Source organism: Suricata suricatta, chromosome 14, assembly GCF_006229205.1.
Source record: "Suricata suricatta isolate VVHF042 chromosome 14, meerkat_22Aug2017_6uvM2_HiC, whole genome shotgun sequence".
NCBI classification, from domain to species: domain Eukaryota; kingdom Metazoa; phylum Chordata; class Mammalia; order Carnivora; family Herpestidae; genus Suricata; species Suricata suricatta.
In genome coordinates this window covers 37,474,270-37,495,971 of record NC_043713.1, presented here as the reverse complement: position 1 = coordinate 37,495,971, position 21,702 = coordinate 37,474,270, and the positions used below count along the sequence as shown (strand labels likewise).

Sequence of the window (21,702 nt, the reverse complement as noted above, 5' to 3'; positions counted from 1 at the left end):
TGATATAATATTTAAATATAACTTGAGAGGAAAACAAAACAAACAAAGACAAAAAATTGGGGCATCTGGGTGGCTTAGTCAGTTGAGCTTCCAACTCCTGACCTCTTTGGCTCAGGTCATGATCTAACAGTTCGTGGGTTCAAGCCCCCTGTTGGGCCCTGTGCTGACAGTACAGAGCCTCCTTGGGATTCTCTCTCATTTCCTTCCTCTCTGCCCCTCTCCTGCTTGTACACGTGTGTGCATGCGCACACCCTCTCTCTTTCAAAATAAATAAACTTAAAGAAAATAAGCACCCAAACAAAAATAAACCCCCCCAAACTGCCAAATACCCTCAATTTTAAGTGGAATTGAAGTCCACAGAAAAAAAGATACATAACAAAGCAGGAGAAATTTACTTTAATTCATATGAAATTAAGTATTTGTAGAAATGAAGGATGTTGGCAGAAATTTGGTATCAGTAGACCTCTAGTGGTCATTAGAGTAACTGGTGATTTTACTATTTTTCATTATTGCCTCTTTCAGCATAAAACATCAAGTGCTCAATGGCAAAGGTGAAAACAGTATCAAATATCTTTTCATATCTCTAGAAAAACAAAACAAAAAACATAAAACTAACCCCCAAAGTAGGCTGGCCACAAACTATCACATAAAAATATTCTATTATTTTTACACTTGAAAAATGCCACTATAGGCTTTTAAATCCAGAGATTTGCCTTTTTAATTGTAAAATAATTTCTGTGCAAGGAGGAATCCAGTGTACATTTGTTACGTGTTATTTCTTTTCATCTCAGATAATTGAAATGTTAGCATTTTCTTGAGTCAACGTGTTTTAGCCTAAATTCAAATCTGTGAGCTGTGAATACATGATTTTACTTGCAGGGGAGGCAATACGTAATATGTTTTTTCTTTATATTAAAATGAAAGAAATGTCGTTTTTGAAGGATGTTGGATATAAACCTCTCAATATTGGTCAGTTCACAGAAATTCACATTAAGTAGATGTAAATTACCTTCTAATGGAAAGTGAAAAGTCTCAGATCATGTCAATTTCCTTCTCCCCAATCTAAGTCACTCTTGTTAGTGGTAACTTTTGCCCCTTATTAATAAAGACAATTGGTAAAATGCAAAGAATGTCTTCAAGCAGCAGTGTTCTTCCCGGGACAGTAATGTTGTAGCTACTGAACAACTTCACTGAGACACAGATACATACCCTCAATGATATCACCTGAACAATGACAGAAAAATTACCTCCCACAAGAATGTGTTTCTTTGCTACATGTTATCAAATAACTCATTACAAAGTTTTTTTAATATTTATTTATTTAATGTTTATTTCTTTTTGAGAGACTGAGAGAGAGGGTGAGCAGGGAGGGGCAGGGAGGAAGGGAGACACAGAATCTGAAGCAGGCTCCAGGCTCTGGGTTATGACTCATGAACCACGAGATCATGACCTGAGCTGAAGTTGGATGCTTAACCAACTGAGCCACCTAGGCAGCCCTCAAATAATTCATTTTAAATAGGTAAGTGTAGGGGAAGATAAAACATTTAATAACTCACATTCATGCCAACTGGGTATACCTAACAATGAGCCAATATGAAAGCAGTAATTCAAAAATCACTCACATGGGATCAAAACAGCATAGTTTTAAAACATCTTTTGATCTAGAAAAGGATTTTTGAAATATCTAGTGATTACTTATAAAAGAACATAGGTTCAAAATGAACCTGCTTTCCAATTTCCTATGGAGTACTGAAAAAAGGCCATTGCTCAGGATGATAAATTTAAGACAACCATGAGGGTACCTTAGAAACGTCAACTCCCAAGCTTTACCCCAAATTCAATGATGATTACCACTGACATCTGAATTCCACGTAGAACTGGTTTAAATCCACATGATCACCAACTTAAGTGTACAAAAAGGGGACATTTTCCTTTTTAAACTGATTTCAGTTTATTTGTCCCACTCCTGGTCAGGGAGAGAAATTAGCCACATGGAGGATGTTCAGTCATTTCCAGTGAAAACTCAAGTCTTGTTCATAGAACCATTCTGTCTTGTGAACTTGTCAGGATTCTAACGACTCACACTCCTTCCCCTTTTTCCTAAGGATCTCAGTGACATGATATTGAATAAAGCTTGGGAAAAGGAAGAAGAAAAAGGAGGCCAATTTATTCTGTGCTCACTGTTCACCATGGGAAGACAACTTTCCTCCATGGAAAGAGTGACGTTCTCACCAGATGTCTGCCCTTGTGGAGTCTGCTTATGATGACCACCAGTCTGCCAAGGCTTCCAAATGGTAGATTCGGGACATTTCTTCCCAGCCTCAGAGATTCCTCTGGTTCAGCAGACCTCTCAGCTGCTTCTTCTTACCTACCCCATGTTGGTGAGTCGGTCTAGAAGGCTTTCCCTCAGCCTATTACCTAAGTGCCTCACGATTTGCTGCTCACTCTTCAGATACCATGTTGGACACATTTCTCTGTGAGGTTTGCAGTCTTCCTAACCATACTCTGGGTAATGAGACTGTGTTCTTTTATCCTTCAAGCATATTTTAATTACTTTGCTGCCCTGGCCATGGCCACTAGGCTTTTCCCAGAGAACCTTGCAGCTCATCTCTCTAAATTGCTCTTTCCCACATACAGTAGGAAGGTTAACTTTGGGGAGGAAGCCAAAGTTCCCATGTAATTATGCATTCTTGTCTTTCCTATAATTTATTCATTCAGACCTCCAGGCTTTTGCTCCTGTTTAAAGCCAATTTCTTAGAATTCTATTCTATGTTTGGATCTTGCCAGTGAAGGCCATGATTTGACAGATGTATGTCTGTGCTATTAATTTTAAAATATCTACTTATGCACTCAAAAGCCAAACAATTGATTCTTTATTCTTTCTATAATATGCTTAGCCTAAGAGCAGTTCATCTGAAAAACCCTGGACCCTGCTTGAAAGGAGATGTGGTGAGCGGAGGTAAGAGGACTTGAAACACCAAGCACACACAGTTTAACCTCAAAATATCCCCCCGTTATACCTGACAGTGCATAAAGCACATGGCTTTGGCACCTGCAGTTGCTTCTGCCCAAAGTTCTCATGTGCATATCTTCACGGGTGAACTGGTTTGCACCTCCTGGATCTGCATCACTTTTTCAGAGAGGCATTTCCAGCTCTCCCCTGGCCAGGTGAAGTCAGGTTAAGTCAGTGCCATTGCTATCCTCTCTCATGAGGCTCCTTCTATTCATAGTGGTTGTCACACTTTGTAATCACAAAGTTAGTCTTATGTCCCCACTTGACTATATATGAATATCAATAGTGTAGACATTTTTATGTTTTATGCACTACTGAATTCCAAGTACTTTATATAGTTCTGGCATATAGTAGGTGGTCAATAAGTACTTGTTGTAAATGGTCATATTATCTTATCGGTTTCCTTCATAGACTCTGTGAGGTTAATAAGGCAAATATTACCTTTAAACGGAAGATCCTTAGGTTAATATATATGAAATAGCATGCATCAGGACATTTTATGTCATAGACCTGGGATTTATACTTTGGTCCTATGAACCCTACTGCCATCCATTATACCACATCCTTATCCAATGTCACCTTTAACAATGGCTTGAAATCTGTTTTGTAAAGAATTCTTAGTAAAACACTTCCTTAATGAGGTAAAATAATATTTTTAGTAACAAAAAAGCAGCATGGTTTAGTGGAAAGAAAACCAAATACAGGTTTAATTTTGAAATGAGAATAATATGTGACCCAAAAGCCCATTCTGATTATTAAACTGAATAACATTATTATAATATCACTACAATGGGGTAAGAAACATTTTCAAAAGGAAGTCAAATTACCTTGTCTATCCAGAGCTTATTTATAAAAGTTTCATTTCCAGAATAACATTTTATAGTCGTCTTTTTCAGAAAACATGAATTGATCCTCATCTCTAGATGCAAATGCAAAAGTTGGCCTCTTTACAGACTGGTCAGTTAACAAGCCCTATGAACATGTAGGGATATTCCTAATCATTAGACAAAAAATACACCCAAGTGGTAACTGGTTCTATTATTATCCCTCAATTCACTCAATATAAGTTCTCAAAGCCACAATATCTTACCAGCATTTATAACCTTTATGGGTCTAGTTCTGTTCTTTTCACAAACGCAAGTACAGTAATTTCAATTTATAATATTTATAAATATTTATAATATTAGAAGCCTTCTTTTGAAGTTTGCTGTTTTATTTTTAAAGTTTACTCATATTTGGTATGATTGAATATACCATTATTATGTAAGTTTTCCTAACTTAACCTGGATATTTTCCACATTATGCAACCTTTAATATTCTTTCAAAAATGTTTTTATTACATTAACATGAGTATTATTGTTATAAAGTATGTTATTTTAAGATGTGCCTTGTATGATTGATATTTTCAAAACAGCCTATTCATCTTTATGTAGGAAAACAGTCCTCTTCATCAAAAAGTGTACACTTTATTGTTATTCACACAAAGCAAAACTGAAATGTTACCCCCAAAAAGCTTATAAGATAAATCATTATTGGCATAATTGGATGGTCATGAATGAGAAGTGGTGTTTTTCTTTTCCCTTTCTGCCGAAGCTTGGTCTTATTATTTAGAATAAAGCACAGTAAAGTAAAATGAGAAGATTTGCAATAATGAATGCAGCAGAGGAGGTCAATCATAATTTCTTATTGTCCTTTCCAATAAGGGAAGAATAAAGGGAAATGAAAGAAATTGTCAAAAGTCAATTACATATTTAACAGATAAAAGGAAACATGAATTTTAAACATAGGACAATTATTGTCAAGAGGTGTTACTGAAATAAACAGATTTTAAGTTTGTTGCTCCTGATGAAGTCAATAGATTTCAAGGGCTAGAAATAGTATTTTAATTTCTTTATAACACTGCAGAAACAAAGAAGCTATGTACATGAAAATAGGGAAGTATGGGAAAACATCTACAAGTAGCTATTATAGGCATTTTAAAAAGCACAAGCAATACTAAAACATGAGCCAGAAGATTAATTCGCTGTTGAGAAAATAAGAACGCGATGAAACACGTGAGCATGTCTGGCAGAAACGATTGTGCATAACCAAGCCTAAGTTACAGAATGCGGTAAGTGCAGTGGTGACAGAGGTGGACTTGTGGCAACTTAGAAACTCCTCTTTAGAGAGATGGGCTCCAGGTCCATACCGTCCGTGTTCTGATCCTGTTTCTAGCACGCTGCAGCTGGGTAATGACAGACGAGTTTTTGACCCTCCACGTCCTCATCTCGACCATAACAATAACAACAGTTCATGCCTCACAGGATTGTTGTGAAAAATCTGAAAAGTTAATCCTTGGGGAAGCACCCTACAGTAAAGAATCAAGACAGTTCTAGGCGTCGCTTATCCTCAACTTTCTGTTGGAACTACCTTGCTACAATCCAGTTTTCAATGGTTAAATTCAGATGAGAGTCTAGATGTTTTTCATCAATTCAAAAATAGAATTATGCATATCTCATTTGAGATCAACAAACCGCTGATGTCGCTGACATGCATTAAGTGAGTAAGCATGTCCTCGCTGAGCCCAATTTAGAACCCTGGCATCATTGTTCAGTGCACTAAACTCCCCTGTACCTATAATGCTAATCTGATTTTTCTTGATTGCTTTATCATAGATTTGAATAAAAACAGCTAAGCAGTGATGAGTTGTAATTTTCTTTCTGTATGATGCTAGAATGTATTCTCCAGGATGTTATTATGCAGTAGCAATAATGATATGTTAGTGAAATAAATCCCCAGACTCAGAGATGGGCTGATTGATATCTGACTGCCAAAAATCGCCAAGTTTCTGAAATGTATACAGACAGTTAAGGTTGTCAAAGCTTCAATGATGTTTCTGTTAAAGGAAATCCTAGGAAACCCTCCTGCACCTCCAGAGCTCAGGATAAATGTTATGAAAAGTGCTTTAAGGAAGATAATCATAATTGTTCGAATTACTAAAACTATAACTCCTCCTCCCTCCCACCCTCTCTCCCATCCCTTTCACACACACACAGCCATACCTTCCCTTCCTTTCTCTCTTGGCATACACACACGTACATACATATATACATATATGTAGGAAGGAATAAGGCATAAGGACTCTTATGAATGATGTGCATGAGGAAGAGAGGAAAAGGGGGAGCATTAATTTCACACACTGGCAATACCTACCAGCCTTTGTGTTGACTACAGTTTCTTACCAAAGACATGGAAGATTGGCAGCAAAAACAAGAGAGAAAATGGTTCTGGAAGATTCCTCCAGTCAAGATTGGAGGCAAAGTGGTCACGATCACCTTGGTTCCCTAAGCACTCCTCATACATGTACCTTGGAATAAAATATCTGAAACTAATATTATATTGTATGTTAACTAACTGGAATTTAAATTAAAAACAAAAAGGTTAATAAATAAAATGGCTGTTTAGATAAGGCAAAGGCTATGGGGTGCCTTGATTTCAGCTCAGATCATGATTTCGAGCCCCGTGTCAGGTTTCACTACAGAGGATTCTCTCTCCCCGCCCCCTTCCTTGGCCCCCACTCTCACTTTCTCACTCTCTTATTTATAAATAAATAAACTTAGAAAAAATATGGCAAGGGCTAGCTAGGAGAAGGATGGGGATGTCTACATCATTCTTTAATCCCTTCCTCTAGCCTGAGAAAATACTTGAAGCAGTTCAAAGACACATAGAACATGATAGAGTCCTATTTATCTTTTAAAGGAAAATGTTTTGTCAGGATGAAGACAACAGAAAATATTACGAATATGAAAAAGAATCCTAAAATCGTGCACATTCAGAGTATTCTGGAGCTGGAATAAGTCTTAGAGGTTATCTGAGCTTCTCATTTACAGATGTAGAAATGGTTGCCCAAAGATAATAACTTCTTAAATAAGACTGCAAAACTAGAGCTGGGATAAGAAACCAGGTGTCGAGATTTAAACATAAGAGATTCTTCATGCTACCTCCTTCATGAATTCACTTCAGGATCTCAAAGCTACTTTACTGTTCCACTGCTCCTGAGTGGGTTGGGGAGGAAGACAGGGGAAACAGCAATAGGCATCAGAAACCCCAAAGTGAGATGTAGAAAGGACAGAATATTCATTTATGGGCAAGGAAATCAACTGCCTGTCTATTGTTTGGCAAGAAAGACTGAGTGTAAGAGTTGAATCCACATTCTTCTCAGAAGCAAGCCGATGAAGAAATTTCAAACATTATTTCAGTTCAAAAACTATGTCCTACGATATTTCACACACTGCTCTTGGCTCCAAAGGCAGGGAGCGAGAAGGCAGATGATGTACCGTTTCCCACCTGTAGGCGTTCCCAGTCAAACAAACAGTAGTGATAAGAAAACAATTCTGCTACAAATTTATAATGAATGTAATGAAATATCCTTTTAACTGTTTTCTTCAATATCCTCTGACTAGTCCTTCCTTTTATGAATCTATCATCCAATTATGATCTTTGTAAACCTAGCAAATAAAGATTTTTATGGTCAATTTAGCACCATTTTGTAACTGCTTTATCTCTGTACAACCCTTATGCAACACCAGCTTCAGAGCCCTGAAATTATTCAAACCTGAAATTATTTTTATCCAAAGGCTAAAGTTGTTTGTTTTTCTTTTAACTCATAACAAACTGACCCACACTAGCAACAAAACAGTTGTAAAGAAAAACATAAATGGTGACAGTAAAACAAAAATTTAGAAAAAAAAAAGCTAGCCACTTAGACTTTCAAATGTAAAATTCAAGTGGTTCTGATTCTATAATACAGATGGACACATGAATTTACAGGTTCAAAATTTGTCTGAATCAATGTTCAGAAGATATATGCTTTCTAACATCTCCCCAATGTCATGTGCATTCTTACTTATTTATGCATTATCAGACAGATAAAACTCAATATTCAAGGACTAAAGGGTCTAGGATCTGCTACTTAGTCCCAAAGGAATTTTGGCATCTCCTGGAGGTGCTAACATATTGAATGTTGGATCCAGGTAATCATTCATGGACCAGTGAATACTACCAGGAAGCTAATGACCACGCACAAGAACAATACTTCAAAACAAAGAATTAATCCAGAAGTAAAATTCCAAATTAATCTGACATCCTCCACTGATCAGATTAGACTCTCCAAGGCAAATGGGAGCCTAGCCAATTTCCCTTAATTTTCCAGAGATCCAGGACCTCACTAAGATTAGACTGGTATCCGGAGTGTGCAACCTTTAGACTGAAATCAATAGGCTAAACAAGCACTCACTTATATAAAAAACCACTTACGGAATATAAGTAAAAATGAAGAAGTGGAATTTTAACTTAAGAGAAAAGTAAATTTTTAAATATTATCACTCTAAATACAAGAAAATATTTCCTACAAAAGCATTTAAAGTAAATGCATAACTAAGCATATTTTCCCCATACTTATGTTTCCCAGGTAAGCCAAATTTCTATTTCTTCTTCTGCTTTTGGAAACTGAGGAACTGCCTAAAAGCAGTTACACACACACACACACAAGCATATATAATATTACAAAAGAATCTAGCAATCAAAATTTCCTCCAATTAATAGAAATATTCCATCTATCTATCTTCTTTATATTACAAAGATACTTTATATTTCTGAAAATTATGATATAATTATTCATAGAGCAACCACCATGAAAAGACAGCTTTCTAAACATTTCACTGGTATGGGGCACCTGAGTGGCTCAGTCAGTTTACGTGCCTAACTCTTGAGCTTGACTCAGGTCATCACCTCAGGGACCTGTGGGTACCGCTCTCTGGTCGCAGCACAGAGCCTATTGGGGATTTTCTGTCTCCCTCTCTCTCTGCCCCACGATTCCCCTCTCTCTCAAAAGTAAATAAATAAGCATTTAAAAAATATTTTAAAAAACCACCTGTGTAACTACCTCAACCCAGAATAATTAATTAAACCTCTCATGTAAATTATTTTTTAATTTGGTTTCAGAACAACTTGCACTAACAAAAAGTAGCAGCATTATATCATTCTCAGGTATTTCAAGACAAGTAGTGTATGCAACTTAAAAACTGAGAACAACACCATTAAGAACAGATTCAATTTGGGTAGTAAAATATTTTATTATATTTATGTAAAAAGTTGCTTTTAAGTATTTTTTGCTTTCTGTAAAATCTCTTAAACAATTAGAAAGTATTAAAGGAAAACAAAGTTTTAGAACAAAGAAAGTGACTTCCTTACACAAGACAATATAATGTCAATAGGGAATTTGGTATTCCACCTAAAAAAAAATGTTAATAATTTTTCTAATTAAAACTAACCATCATAAAAAATTAAACACTAAATTTAATTTTGTATTAAGTATACTGTTTTCTATCATTTTTATTAAAAACATGTTTTATTAGATTTTCCAGCTAAATTAAATGGTGAATAGTCACTGCTTTTATTGCCGGTTTATATGCTTTAATAATTACTTGAAACTATCCCATTCAGCTAAATTAGATGCCATTTTAGTCATGAACATACTTTTAATAAAAGTTTATTCATATATACAGCAGTAAAAGAGTGTTGTGTGGATGCGTACTCTAAAAAAATAAGTCCAAATGCATATGATACTCAGATAAATAAGACTGCAAACAGATTGTAAAATTTAATAGATGAGTAGAGAAGCATTTTTGAAAGTATTAAAGATCTGCAGTATATAACAACTCTCATAACTAAGAAAACAGGGTTAACTGAATCCCACCCATATCAATCTTCACTCTGAAGGGAATTCAGAAGGAAACGCTGGCCAAAAACAGCATTTGAGCATGACTGTACCCACATGACTCACTACGTTTTAGACTGTTGCTACCTTCACCCTCCCAAACTTCCAGGTAGAAATGGGAGAAAGTAAAAGTACAGCCTGGAGCAATGGCTCCAGACTTTTCCCCGATGATTGTCTCAGTTTTCGCATTTGAGGTGGTCCCATGAATCTGGTCATTTTACAAATGTGTAAGTCAAGATATACACAATGCATATGTGTAGTCATCATTGTTCTGAAACAGAAATCCCAACTTCAATAACAGTTTGCTTTTCATGGTCTTCATGTTCTACTTTGAGTTATTTTAGAGCTTGAACTATTAGGTTGAACCAATATGGCAATTTCATACGGTTCAACCTTACATCTCAGGTTCATGCTGCTTATAATCCCAGTGTGTAGCTCATTGTAGGTTTCAATAGGTATTTGTTGAATTGATAATGAAATACTGGGTCTCTCACCACTTACCTTTACCTAAGTATGCTCAAGGCTCCAAGTAAGGTACTTATTAATATTATATGCCTGAATGAGATATGTGCCTTCATGTTGTCTACTTAGCTCATGAATATGCTTCTTTTTTTGATGGGGGGGTGTTCATGCTATGTTTCTTACTAAATATTTGGAAACCTGTATACTATATGTTGTTATATAGGAAAAGTGTTCTAGACTGATGTGTTATCAAACAAAATATCTATGCATCCCTGAAACAGGAATTTAACCCCAGCTTGATGCTAGAGAGAGAGATTTATTCTACTCATTTGTTCTAATCAAACTAGGGTTTGAAAGACTAAGTGGACATCAGTGAGATTAAATTTTTTTCCCAAGATTCAAAAGATGATATATTTCTAAGTTTCAGAAATTGTCTTCAGACTTATAGAACCTGAGAGCAATATTTAAAAAATATATATGATTTTACTCAAAAGTATGCAATTCAAATGATTAAAATGCAGAATACTTACCTATTATTTAGCTACCCTAGAAAATATTTATAACTTACATAAATTTTATTATTTTCACTAAACTGATATTTATGGTAAAAAAAATTGCCAGTTCTTAGCAGTGAAGTAAAACCTAAAATTCTTCAGTTTATTATAATTAAGGATGACTGTGTATTTGTATGTGTGTGTGTATATATGTGTATTATGTATATGTAATAGTTAAATACTTGTATGCAGGTTATCCACTAAATTCCAATTCAATTTTTTCCTATTTCTCAAAAATGATCTGACCAATTGAAACATCAAAACATATCTAGAATACAAATACTATGCAGAAGGGGAGGATTTTTAAATTCTAGCAAATAAACTATTTCCACATATTAACAGAATCATCAAACACATCTTTGAATGAAAAAGTTGCCTTGAATATACTTCTTCCATCCATCATGGGTAGACATTAAAGTGTTAATTAACTTTTTAAGAGAGTCTTTCCTCTCTTTTGTTTCTATGCATTATCATAGCCCTTTGCCTGGTACACAGGATGTAGTTTGTTAAGGTTTCAAATGTATAAAGAAGTCACTGATTCATAAATGAAATAGCAAATACAGCAAAAAAACTTAGCTAAAAAAAGTCTCTATTTTTATTCCACTGAGTCAAGAAAGAATCTGAGGACATTGAACACACTCTTAAAAGCAATATATTCTGTGATGTCATCAGCAAAACCATACAAAAATAAGGGCTAATGGGAAATGTTTTTTTCCATTGCAGTCTCTTACTTTTAAAGAGGATTAAGGTAATGTGCAAAGTTAAAGGGGTACCTCAACTTTCCTTAGTACTCTTATAATCTTTTTTTCCCCTCAGTTTATTTACTTAGAGAGAGAAAAAGCAGAATGGGGAGAGAGGGGGGAGAGAGTGAATCCCAAGCAGCTCCACAAGCTCAGCACAGAGCCCAATGCAGGGCTCAAACTCACAAACCTTGAAATCAGGACCTGAGCTGAAATCAAGAGTCGGATGCTTAACCGAATGAGCAGGTACCCCTATATTCCAACAGTCTTAAGAAAATGGGCAACAGGAAAAAATACAACAATTTGTTGTGACTCAAAAATACAGAAATCCTTTGCTGTTATGTAATAACATTTTTGAAATTAATAAAGTACAAATATTCCCTTGCAAAACTATCACTAATATACAATACAGTATTGACTCAGACAAGCAATTAAAATGGTTCTTATAAAAGTATACTTCTATCATATGAAGTTTAATGTTTATTTTGAACTGAAACTTTCAAGTCTGTCTCTAAATCCGATACTTTTCTTTTGCCAGACATCCTTTAATAATAACCTAAGGCAATAACAGCAAAGCAAATAAATCAGCTGTTTGCAGAATGTATACACTCAGAATAAAATAATTAAGAAAACAAGTATTTTCTTGAGCTATGACATGCTCCCACGAATTTCTAGAATCTAGATTCAAGGACAGAAGCCCAAGTGACCACATTTCCACCTATAATCCATTTAAATAGATGGCAGAACTAGACACTCACAAATTGATGGACACCTGAATACAGAGCATTGTTAGGCTTCTTTGATCTGGGAATGCCTTTTGGAATTCTGTTGCACAAGGGTGCTTCTTTCATAATAAGCTATCTGTATTTCATGATAGCTTCAAGGACCTCCTGCTTTTTTGGTTAACTCAAGGGATTATGCAATCTTTAAATGATTTTAACCTACAGGCATTATTTTGTCTGTAAAAAAGTTTTACATAGCTTACTATATTTTACTCAAACTCCAGTGTAGGTGGCCAAAGGATACATACTTCTAGTTATAAGTAAGTCTTAAACATATAATATACAGCATGATTATAGTTAATAGTTATATATTGCATATTTCAAAGTTGATTCTAAAAGTAGAATCTAAGAGTGCGTGGGGTGCCTGGGCGGCTCAGTGGGTTAAGCGTCTGACTTCGGCTCAGGTCATGATCTCACGGTTCGTGGGTTCAAGCTCTGCATTGGGCTCTGTGCTGACAGCTCAGAGCCTGGAGCCTGCTTTGGGTTCTGTGTCTCCCTCTCTCTCTGCCCCTCCCCCACTCATGCTCTGCCTCCCTGTCTCAATAATAAATAAACACATTAAAAAATTAAAAAAAAATAAAAGTTCCTACCACAGGAAAAAAATGTAACTGTGTATGGTAATGGATGTCAACTAGACCTACTGTGGTCATTTCACAACAAATGCGTATATCAAGCCATTATGTTTTACACTTGAAATTAACATCATGTTTATATGTCAATTAAATCCCAATTTTGTAAAGGTAAAATAGGTTTGGGGTGCCTAGATGGCTCAGTCCCTTAAGTGATTCCTGAGTTCGACTCAGGTCAAACCCTGCATCGAGCTCGCACTAACAGCACAGAGCCTGTGTGGGATTCTGTCTCTCTCTCACCCTCTGCCCCTCCCCTGCTTGTACATGCATGCTCGCTCACTCTCTCTCTCAAAATAAATAAATAACCTTAAAATAAACTTTGTTGATTTAGGGAAGCATTATAAGCTTAAAATAAACAAAAGAAGATGAATCTTATCACCAATCTTCCCTTTTCTAAATTCTTCATTCCAGTTTGTGTCTTTTCGACCTTCACCTAATTATCTAGCCCAGTGGCAAGACTTTTCTTTTTCTCTCTTTCCCCAAGACACATAATATACATATATCCCCAATGAATTTATATTATTTCCCTTGGTACTGAATATATTACAAATCTTTCATAGCCACAGTGAGAAAAAACATTTTTAAAGGGATTTTTAACTCTCCATTTTATATTGTGCCCAAGAAAGACATTCTTATACCTACCTGTGTTATAATCATAGGTAAGGATTTCTAAACATCACATCTTATTTTAATTTCTTTACAAGAATAAATTAATCATGTTGTATTAAAGAAAATAGAACACTTTAATTTTAAATTTAAAATGTATTATTCATATTTATCAATATTAAACTAGAGTTCCAGCTGACTGTTAAAATAGGAGATTTTTCTCAATTTCTCCAAAGACTCCAGATACACCAAACCCACGGCTACAGAGAAAATAATTTAACTGCCAAGTCAGAGTAAAACAATATTCTAGACCTACACGTCTGATACATTACCCACTGGCCACGTGTGACTATTTTAAACTAAATTAACATTAATTAAAGTGAAATGAAATTAAATTAACCTTAGTTCCTCAGTTGCACTAGCAGTACTTTGAGTGCTCAGTAGCTGCAGTGCGGCTGGTGACTACCATCAGCATAGAACATACAAATAGAGACCATTTCCATTATCTCAGAAAATGGACTGAACACGCTTCTTAGACTCTTCCCCAACCTCCACTTCTAAACTTCTCTTTATTGGGTCTCTTCAGTCTCCATCTTACAGGATTCTTACCCGGACCCGCCTTTTATGCCTATACCAGTTGTTTTCAACTCAGGGAGATTATGCGCCTCACCCTCATTGGACATTTGAAGTGTCTGAACTAGGTGTCTAGTGCCCAAGTCAAGAAATTTTGGAAGGGACTAGATTGAAGATGTGTGTGGACTGCCCACCCAAAATTGGATTTGTTATATCATCAGTCCCTATCTTCTGACTACTCCCAAATGTCACATACACCATGTACACATGTACACCCCTAGATCCAAAGTAAGTCTAGCACCAAGAGTCCCCCCTGACTTAAGAAAGGTAGACGTAAACTACAGGTTTGACTACTATGAATTCTTATTTTTACAGAGGCTGGAATGTTCCCACATTGGTTAGTTGAACAGTAATCAAACAAGGGTTATATCGTGTATACTTTTGTTCCTTTAGATTGTGTGTTATATGGACATAGGGACCATGTCTCCTTTCCCTGCTCGACTACATATACATTCACCATATAGAAAGCTCTAAAAGGTAACAACGGATGAGAAAAACAAGATATGGAATAGTGCAAATAATATGAACTTATTTTTTATATATTTTTTTGAAGTTTATAATTTTGAGAGAGAGAGTGTGGGAGAGGCAGAGAGGGAGGGAGGGAAAGAGAAAATGAACGTATTTTTATAAATGGTAACCAAACGTTCTCAGTATGTACATATGTTTGTTTATGTGTGTGTGTTTGTGTGCTTAGGCATGTTCATGTATGTGTGTATTTGCGTGTCAGTACAGAGAAAAATGAAATGATACAGTAGTTTGTCAACATGGATTACCTATGGGAGTGCTATTGTCAGAAGAAAGGAGAAAAGAAAAAAAAGCAAAATAAAAAATATGTAAAACTTATGCAAAAAATGATGGCAATGGTAAAATGTTGTATTTTCATTTTTTTAAATAATGGAACATTTAAGAACTACAGCAAATTGAACAACTGAAAGGAAAATCAAAGCATAAATCTATTCCCTAATATGGCATTTGTATTCTAGAAGAGAAACAGCTAATAAATAAGAAAAATAATATTTCATACAGTGATACGTGATCTGAAGAATATCAAAATTTAGGTGTTTGGGGAAGAGAGTCCGGAGTGAGGAGAGATATCAGCACTTAGAGAAGCAAATCTGGGATTCATCAGCGTGCTACATGAGTCAGTGTGATCATTTAGAGTCAGTGTAGGGGAGGAGAGAGCTCAGGGTTGCACCCTCGAGCACTCCAAAGTGGACTGGCAAGAATGAAAGCGTACCTGGGACCAGCAAAAGAAGTAAGGGGAGAAAGTGGAGATGATAAGACAACTTTTACAGGTGTTTTGCTGGGAAGTGTACTGCGGGAATGGTGCAGAGAAACGGGGCTCTGAAGGGAAGGGCGTCATGGGATAAATGGAAGCTTTCTCAAGAGGACATCTATCTCTCACACCATGCTTATATACTGATCCTGGGGAAAACCCAAGATGCAGGAAAAGGAAATAAGTCCTTGCAGAAGAAAACTCAGTGAGAAGTGAGCGGAAAAGGCATTTATATAAGAGAAGACTTAGGTTTAGGTTGGAGAAGGAATGACGATGTCCTTATCCTTGAGGCATGCATCAACATATGACAAGAAAGTGCTTTCCCTCAAGAGTAAACAGTATTTGAAATTATTCCACTGAATCTTATTAGAATCAATATAGATTTATCTCACATCAGCTATCCCCTAGCAAAATATCCACAACTGACAACTTCAATCAAGAAAACCATGAATTTGTATCATGAGACACATCCTCTTGTGTCATTCTCCAAAATTATAGACTAAAAATGATGATGGTGTGAATAGGCAAAGCACGTGAACAAATATTAGTAGAGTGATATATCCCTAAATATATTTATCACTGATATATAGTTCAGTTATTCTATGACCTTAGTGCTATATAATTTCCAGTAAAAAGTCAAAATCTGCAGGTGTCTACTCAGATTTTAAAAGAAAAAAGATAATTTTTATCTAAGCCAAAAAAATTTCATTCTTAGAAATTTCCCAAGTAAGGGCACCTGGGTGGCTCAGCCAATTAAGTGTCTGACTTTGGCTCAGGTCATGACCTCAGGGTTTGTAGGTTCCATCGCCCTGTCGGGCTCTGTGCTGACAGTGTGAAGCCTGGAGCCTGCTTCAGATTCTGTCTCCCTCTCTCTCTGCCCCTTCCCCGTTCGTACTCTGTCTCTGTGTTTCTCTCTCAAAAATAAACATTTAAAAAGTAACAACTTTCCCAAGTAAATGTCCATTCTACTACAATAGCTCTGCCATGCTATATATAGTAGGTAAGACATTTTAAGGCCACTGATCAGTGCACACCTCATTCCTTGTAATTCATGCCAACAAGAACACCAACATCTTTTAGATTCATCTGAATTGTGAAAAAGAAACATGCTTGCCACGTTGTTTTCTGAACTTTTGAAATACTTAAAACTAAGGATTTCTTAAACTTTGACAGCAAAAGCAGATCGCTAACCACAGCTAGAAATGCACCAATCTTTTACAAACAGTTTTTAATAGCAAGCATCAGAGAGCGCAAGGGAAAATTTTCACTTCCATATCTACAGATGGAGGCACAAAACTCTACACTCAAAAAGTTCATGCAAACTTGTTAATTACCGGAATAATAAACTAATGGATGAAAGTGGCCAACTGCCTTCTATTTATAACCCTTAATTTTCATTCACAATTACCTCAGTAAGGCACATTTACTTCATACATAATTTTATACTTACAAAGACAGAAATCTACCAAGATGATTTTTAAAGATCTCTGCAAACAGTAGACCTAAAACATTACCTGCCTGGTCTACCTTCTCTACGTATCCAGTTTACTTCCTATCAACACCATTTGGATAATTCAAGAGTTGCCAGTGGACCCAGGAATAAGAGATTATGACAGATTTTTCCCTTACAGCTTTATAAAGTAGCTCAAAATCCCACCAAAAATCTTCTTACCCAGCAAAATCACTCTGGAAAAATTATTCTTTTATATAAATTGTTTTTTAATTACATCTTTGTCTTTCAGGAAAATTAAAACATTCAAATTACTCTTCTGATCATTTTTAGACTCTTAATATCATGGCCCAAGAAACCAAAGCTAGGAAACATCGCAGAAACCCCAAACTACACTGATACAACACATTTTAAGTTCAGGGAGCAAAACATGGGAAAGCTTGGATTTTTAGAACTAACATCTGTTTTGAACAAAGTACTTGAATCTAAAAATAATAAAGTAGATAATGGAACCTGAGGATACAGAAAAGTCCCCATAGGAACAGATAAAAACGTCGGCACAAGAGCATGAGATGGTTGTTGTTTTAATAAATTCTGACTTGGGTTTTTGTTGTTTTGTTAATTTGTTTGTTCAGGTTGAAAGGCTTACCGTCTTGCTGGCCATGAAGAGCCTGAGGACTCTGCATTCTCTCCTCAAGATTGGAGCTAAGATCAGAGTTCACAGCTGACATCCGTGTTGAATCGCTCATATCAAATTCATCGCTCTCTATTGAACTTTCATCCTGAAAATGGTTTTAAAATATCATCAAGCATCATAAAATACAGCTCATTCAAATAGTGACCATTATATCTACAGGGTCAATTGGAGTTTAGCTAGTACAGAAGAACTCAGTAAAATGTGTTACATATTAACAGATACTTGAAATAACAAATAATGTAATGATTTCTTTCTTTAAGGAATTTCAAGGCTTGTGAAAAATCAAACAATGTATCTATATATAGGCAGATTTAAAAGGCAAAATAATGTGTTTAGGAAGGGTATACATGAACAATTATCCTAAATAATGAAAAAATGTTTTTTAATTAGTAAAGCCCTTTCTAGGACAGTCAATTGGAAAACATAAAACATAGAGAAATATGTTTTGAGTCCAAAAACAAATGACCTAATAAAATATTATAAGCAAAAAGCTTAATATGCAATAAGAAAACCTTAACCAAAAAAATTTCCTTGGAAAACAAGATGGATTCTCATAATTGACAGTTATATGGCTAGACTGAAAATCCACACTTACTAAAAGCAAGGTTTTAACATGTCCCTTCTTTCCTTACAAGTGAATATGCACAGTACCGCAACCACAAAAGTTTTTGGTAGAAGTGTGAAAGATCCATTTTCCAAAAGCCCGTTCGCGGAGTGGCTGAATTACCAAAAGGCCAGTTTTTCAAATGGTCAATTCATCAAACTCTGCCAAAAATTCAGTTAAACCAAATCTAAGATACTTTGCTGTAGTCATTTCACTGATGCAAACTCCTTTTAGAGAACTGATTTTTGGCCAAATGGTGTGCATATGTAGGCAGGAAGGGCTGACAAACTTGTGTAACATATTGTAAGGATTTAATCAAAATCACCAGGTTTGGCTTTAACTTGCAAATATCTGATCTCAAAGTTCAGTATTAATATAATAATTGGCAACAGCTGTGGTAGTAGTGCTATTTATGTTACATGTGACTGTTCTTTATATTTGTTTACTCACTTCATCTTTATCACAACCTGTGAGTCAGGTACCAGGATTCATCCAATTTTACAGATTGAGAAATTGAGGCACAGAGCAGTTAAAGAATGTATCCCACTATCATATACCGGAACTGGGATTCATATGAAGTCACTTACGCTTGAGAACATAACTTCTTTGAATAGGAAGAGTTACCTTGGCTTCATAAATGACATCTTGGTATCAGCAAAGAAGTTGCTATGGTTAGGGGACAGGAACGTTCTAGTAGACTAACATATTGGCATTCTGATCCATAGGTCAGGTCAGGGTGAATTTAGTGTCCTTCCTTTACGAAAGGTCTGATCATGTCTGGGTATACTGAGTAGCACTAGCTCTTCCTTAATTCAGCAAGGAAATGCCACTCTGTGAGGCCCCTGGGCACTGAGCCACACAGATGTCTCCCGGCGGCATGCCCTCTCTCGGTACATTATGTTTTCTCCAATTCTAAATTCTAAGAAAATCCAAAGCATCTGAAATAAATATCTACGTTAAAAAGAGAAAAAATAACAGAATTCAATGTACATGTCAATCTTATCAGTGTGTACCATATACATATACATACTTATATATATGCACACATGTAGGTGATACAGATATTTATTATATATACTACATATAGTGTCTATGATACGATAATATTTTAGAGCACATTCCCTAAAGCCAGAATGACTGATTCAGATACAGCTCTGCCACTTAGATGTGTTACCTTCAGTAAGTTACCTAACCTTTCTGTGCCTCAATTTCTTCATCTATAAAATGGGAATAATAGGATCAATGTCATAGGACTATATAAAGATTAAGCAAATATAATAATGTTTAAAGTAGTTACGAAAAGGTCAGATATAGAAGTACAAAACTTTTAATATTTTTATGTAGAATACATAAGAAATTCCTCAGTATATAATAGGATTTATATTGATTACATTTTATGAACATATACAAAAAATAAATTTAAATATAAGAGTAAAGATGATCAATATGTGTTTATAAAGTAGCTGTGTATTTTATATAAACATAGTCTTTAAAATCAGTATTTATTATGTATACTACAAATAGCTAACCATACATAATCTAGTAAAATATCATTTCTAATATATAGCATCTTGAATATATATATTTGTAAGTGTGTATACATGTGTGTTTAAATGTCTGTATATGTCAGAATGTATGTGTGGAGTTTAAAGGAAAGCTAGATAAAAGAATCTTCAAAATCTGACTCATGGAATGATTATACAAACTGCTATAGCACATTATGAATAATCAATACACATTTTATCATCAATAAATAACACTCTTATAAGCATACATTTTAAGAAATGTGGAATATAAACTAAATGGTTATATAACCAAATGTACCTGCTGTGTATTTTTTTTAAATCACCATTCTATTTCTCATAGGTGTCTCAATGATTGTGACTGTCTTAAAGATTTTCCTTTATAATTTCCTACAAAATATAATTTAACTTTCACAATTCTACTTCTTAGAATATACATATTCAATTGCTTACATATATAAAGAGGTTAACAAAACTAAGTACATATATTCATTCTGTAAGTTCTTTTCAAATTAGTAACTGATTAAATTACTAATTTTTACTAAGAGGTGGCAAATGTGCATACAATATAATGTGGTTTTTTATTATCAACATAGGCACAATGCTAATTGCCAAGGAATGCTAATTCTAGAAAGAAATTACCAAATATTTCTAAGAGTGAAGACCTGGAAAATTTGACTGATATGATATTAAGTATTTTATTTTATTCATGATCGTCTGTAGGCCATTCATCTTAATTCTTTCCTCTGTGGGTATTTTAATCTGCATGACAATCAGAAAAAGAATCTTCCCATCCTACGATCTGACTTTATTCCTTATGTTATTAAAACCTGAGGATAATGAAAACCATGGCCAACCACCATAGAATTTGCTTCCCTAAGGCTTAATTTTTTAAAAATTAGAATAAGTATTTTACTCAAACAAATAATTTTATCCCCAGTCTTTCTCCTTTTAAGACAATTACCTGAAATTCAGATCCCTGATCCCACTGCATATTTTGTTTTAGTTTTCAAGTTCCAGGTTTTACGTATAAGGGTCTGTACCATGCAACTCCTGATTTCCATTCTATTTGTCCTGATCTCATTTTCCCATTTCCTGAATGATTAATAATAGTCTCCTAGGTATCTATCTGCCTCCAATTTCTTCCCCACCAGTCCTGTTCATTAACTACTGCTAAGTCAACCTTTCCACTTCAGAAAGTGCTACCTCTCTGCTCATAAATTTGCAGCTATATCGAAGTCAATCCAAATCTACCAAGTCCTGTGCAAACTGCTCAATCAAACATGAAGGGTTTTCCATATGACTGCTTGGAAACCACTCCCACAATCTCATATCTGCTGTTTCTCACTTACCTTATGCTCAACCCAACTTAAAGCCCGTATTATTAGCCTTTCTATGAAATGCATCACTTCAGACCTTAGCGTGCATGAGTGTAGATATTGTTAAAAATTCAGATCACCACATCACACAGTAAGTCTAGAATCAGAATCTTGGGGTGGGATCCTGCAACATGCAGTGCAATGATCTCCATGGGCACCCCTAACGTTGGTTAGTTAGTTAATAATGTTCAGAAAAACGTCCTGTGCTGATAGAATTACTCTTTAATATTTCCTAGGCAGTAAGGTGACTATGAGCCATACCTGGCTACTGAACACTTGAAACATGGCTAGTGCAACTCAAGAACTGAAAATCTAATTTTAGTTAATTTTAATTAATATCCAATTAAATTTAAATATCCACATGTAGCTAATGGCTACCCTATCAGGGAGTGAAAAATCTGACAACTGCTCATTGTTGCATCTTGAAAATATTTCCAATCATTCACTATAGGCAATGCCACAAACATCCTCGTACTTAAGTTGTTTCATACATCACATTCCTTAGTATAAATTTCTAGTCAAAGCATATGGGTAATATTTAAAAAGTTTTTTTTAATAATTATTGACAAACTCTCCCCTGTAAGTTTATTCTGGTTC

At 35.3% G+C, this 21,702-nt stretch overlaps 1 protein-coding gene across 4 annotated transcripts in view; it reads right to left on the bottom strand.

Moving 5' to 3' along the window:
- NOL4 (nucleolar protein 4) overlaps nt 1–21,702 on the bottom strand; it is a 401,348-nt gene that overhangs the window by 257,542 nt on the left and 122,104 nt on the right. For all 4 annotated transcript variants that reach the window (XM_029922697.1, XM_029922696.1, XM_029922698.1 and 1 more), the window contains exon 5: nt 17,552–17,684. In XM_029922697.1, coding sequence (XP_029778557.1) covers nt 17,552–17,684 — 133 coding nt within the window. The remainder of the gene's footprint in view (nt 1–17,551; nt 17,685–21,702) is intronic.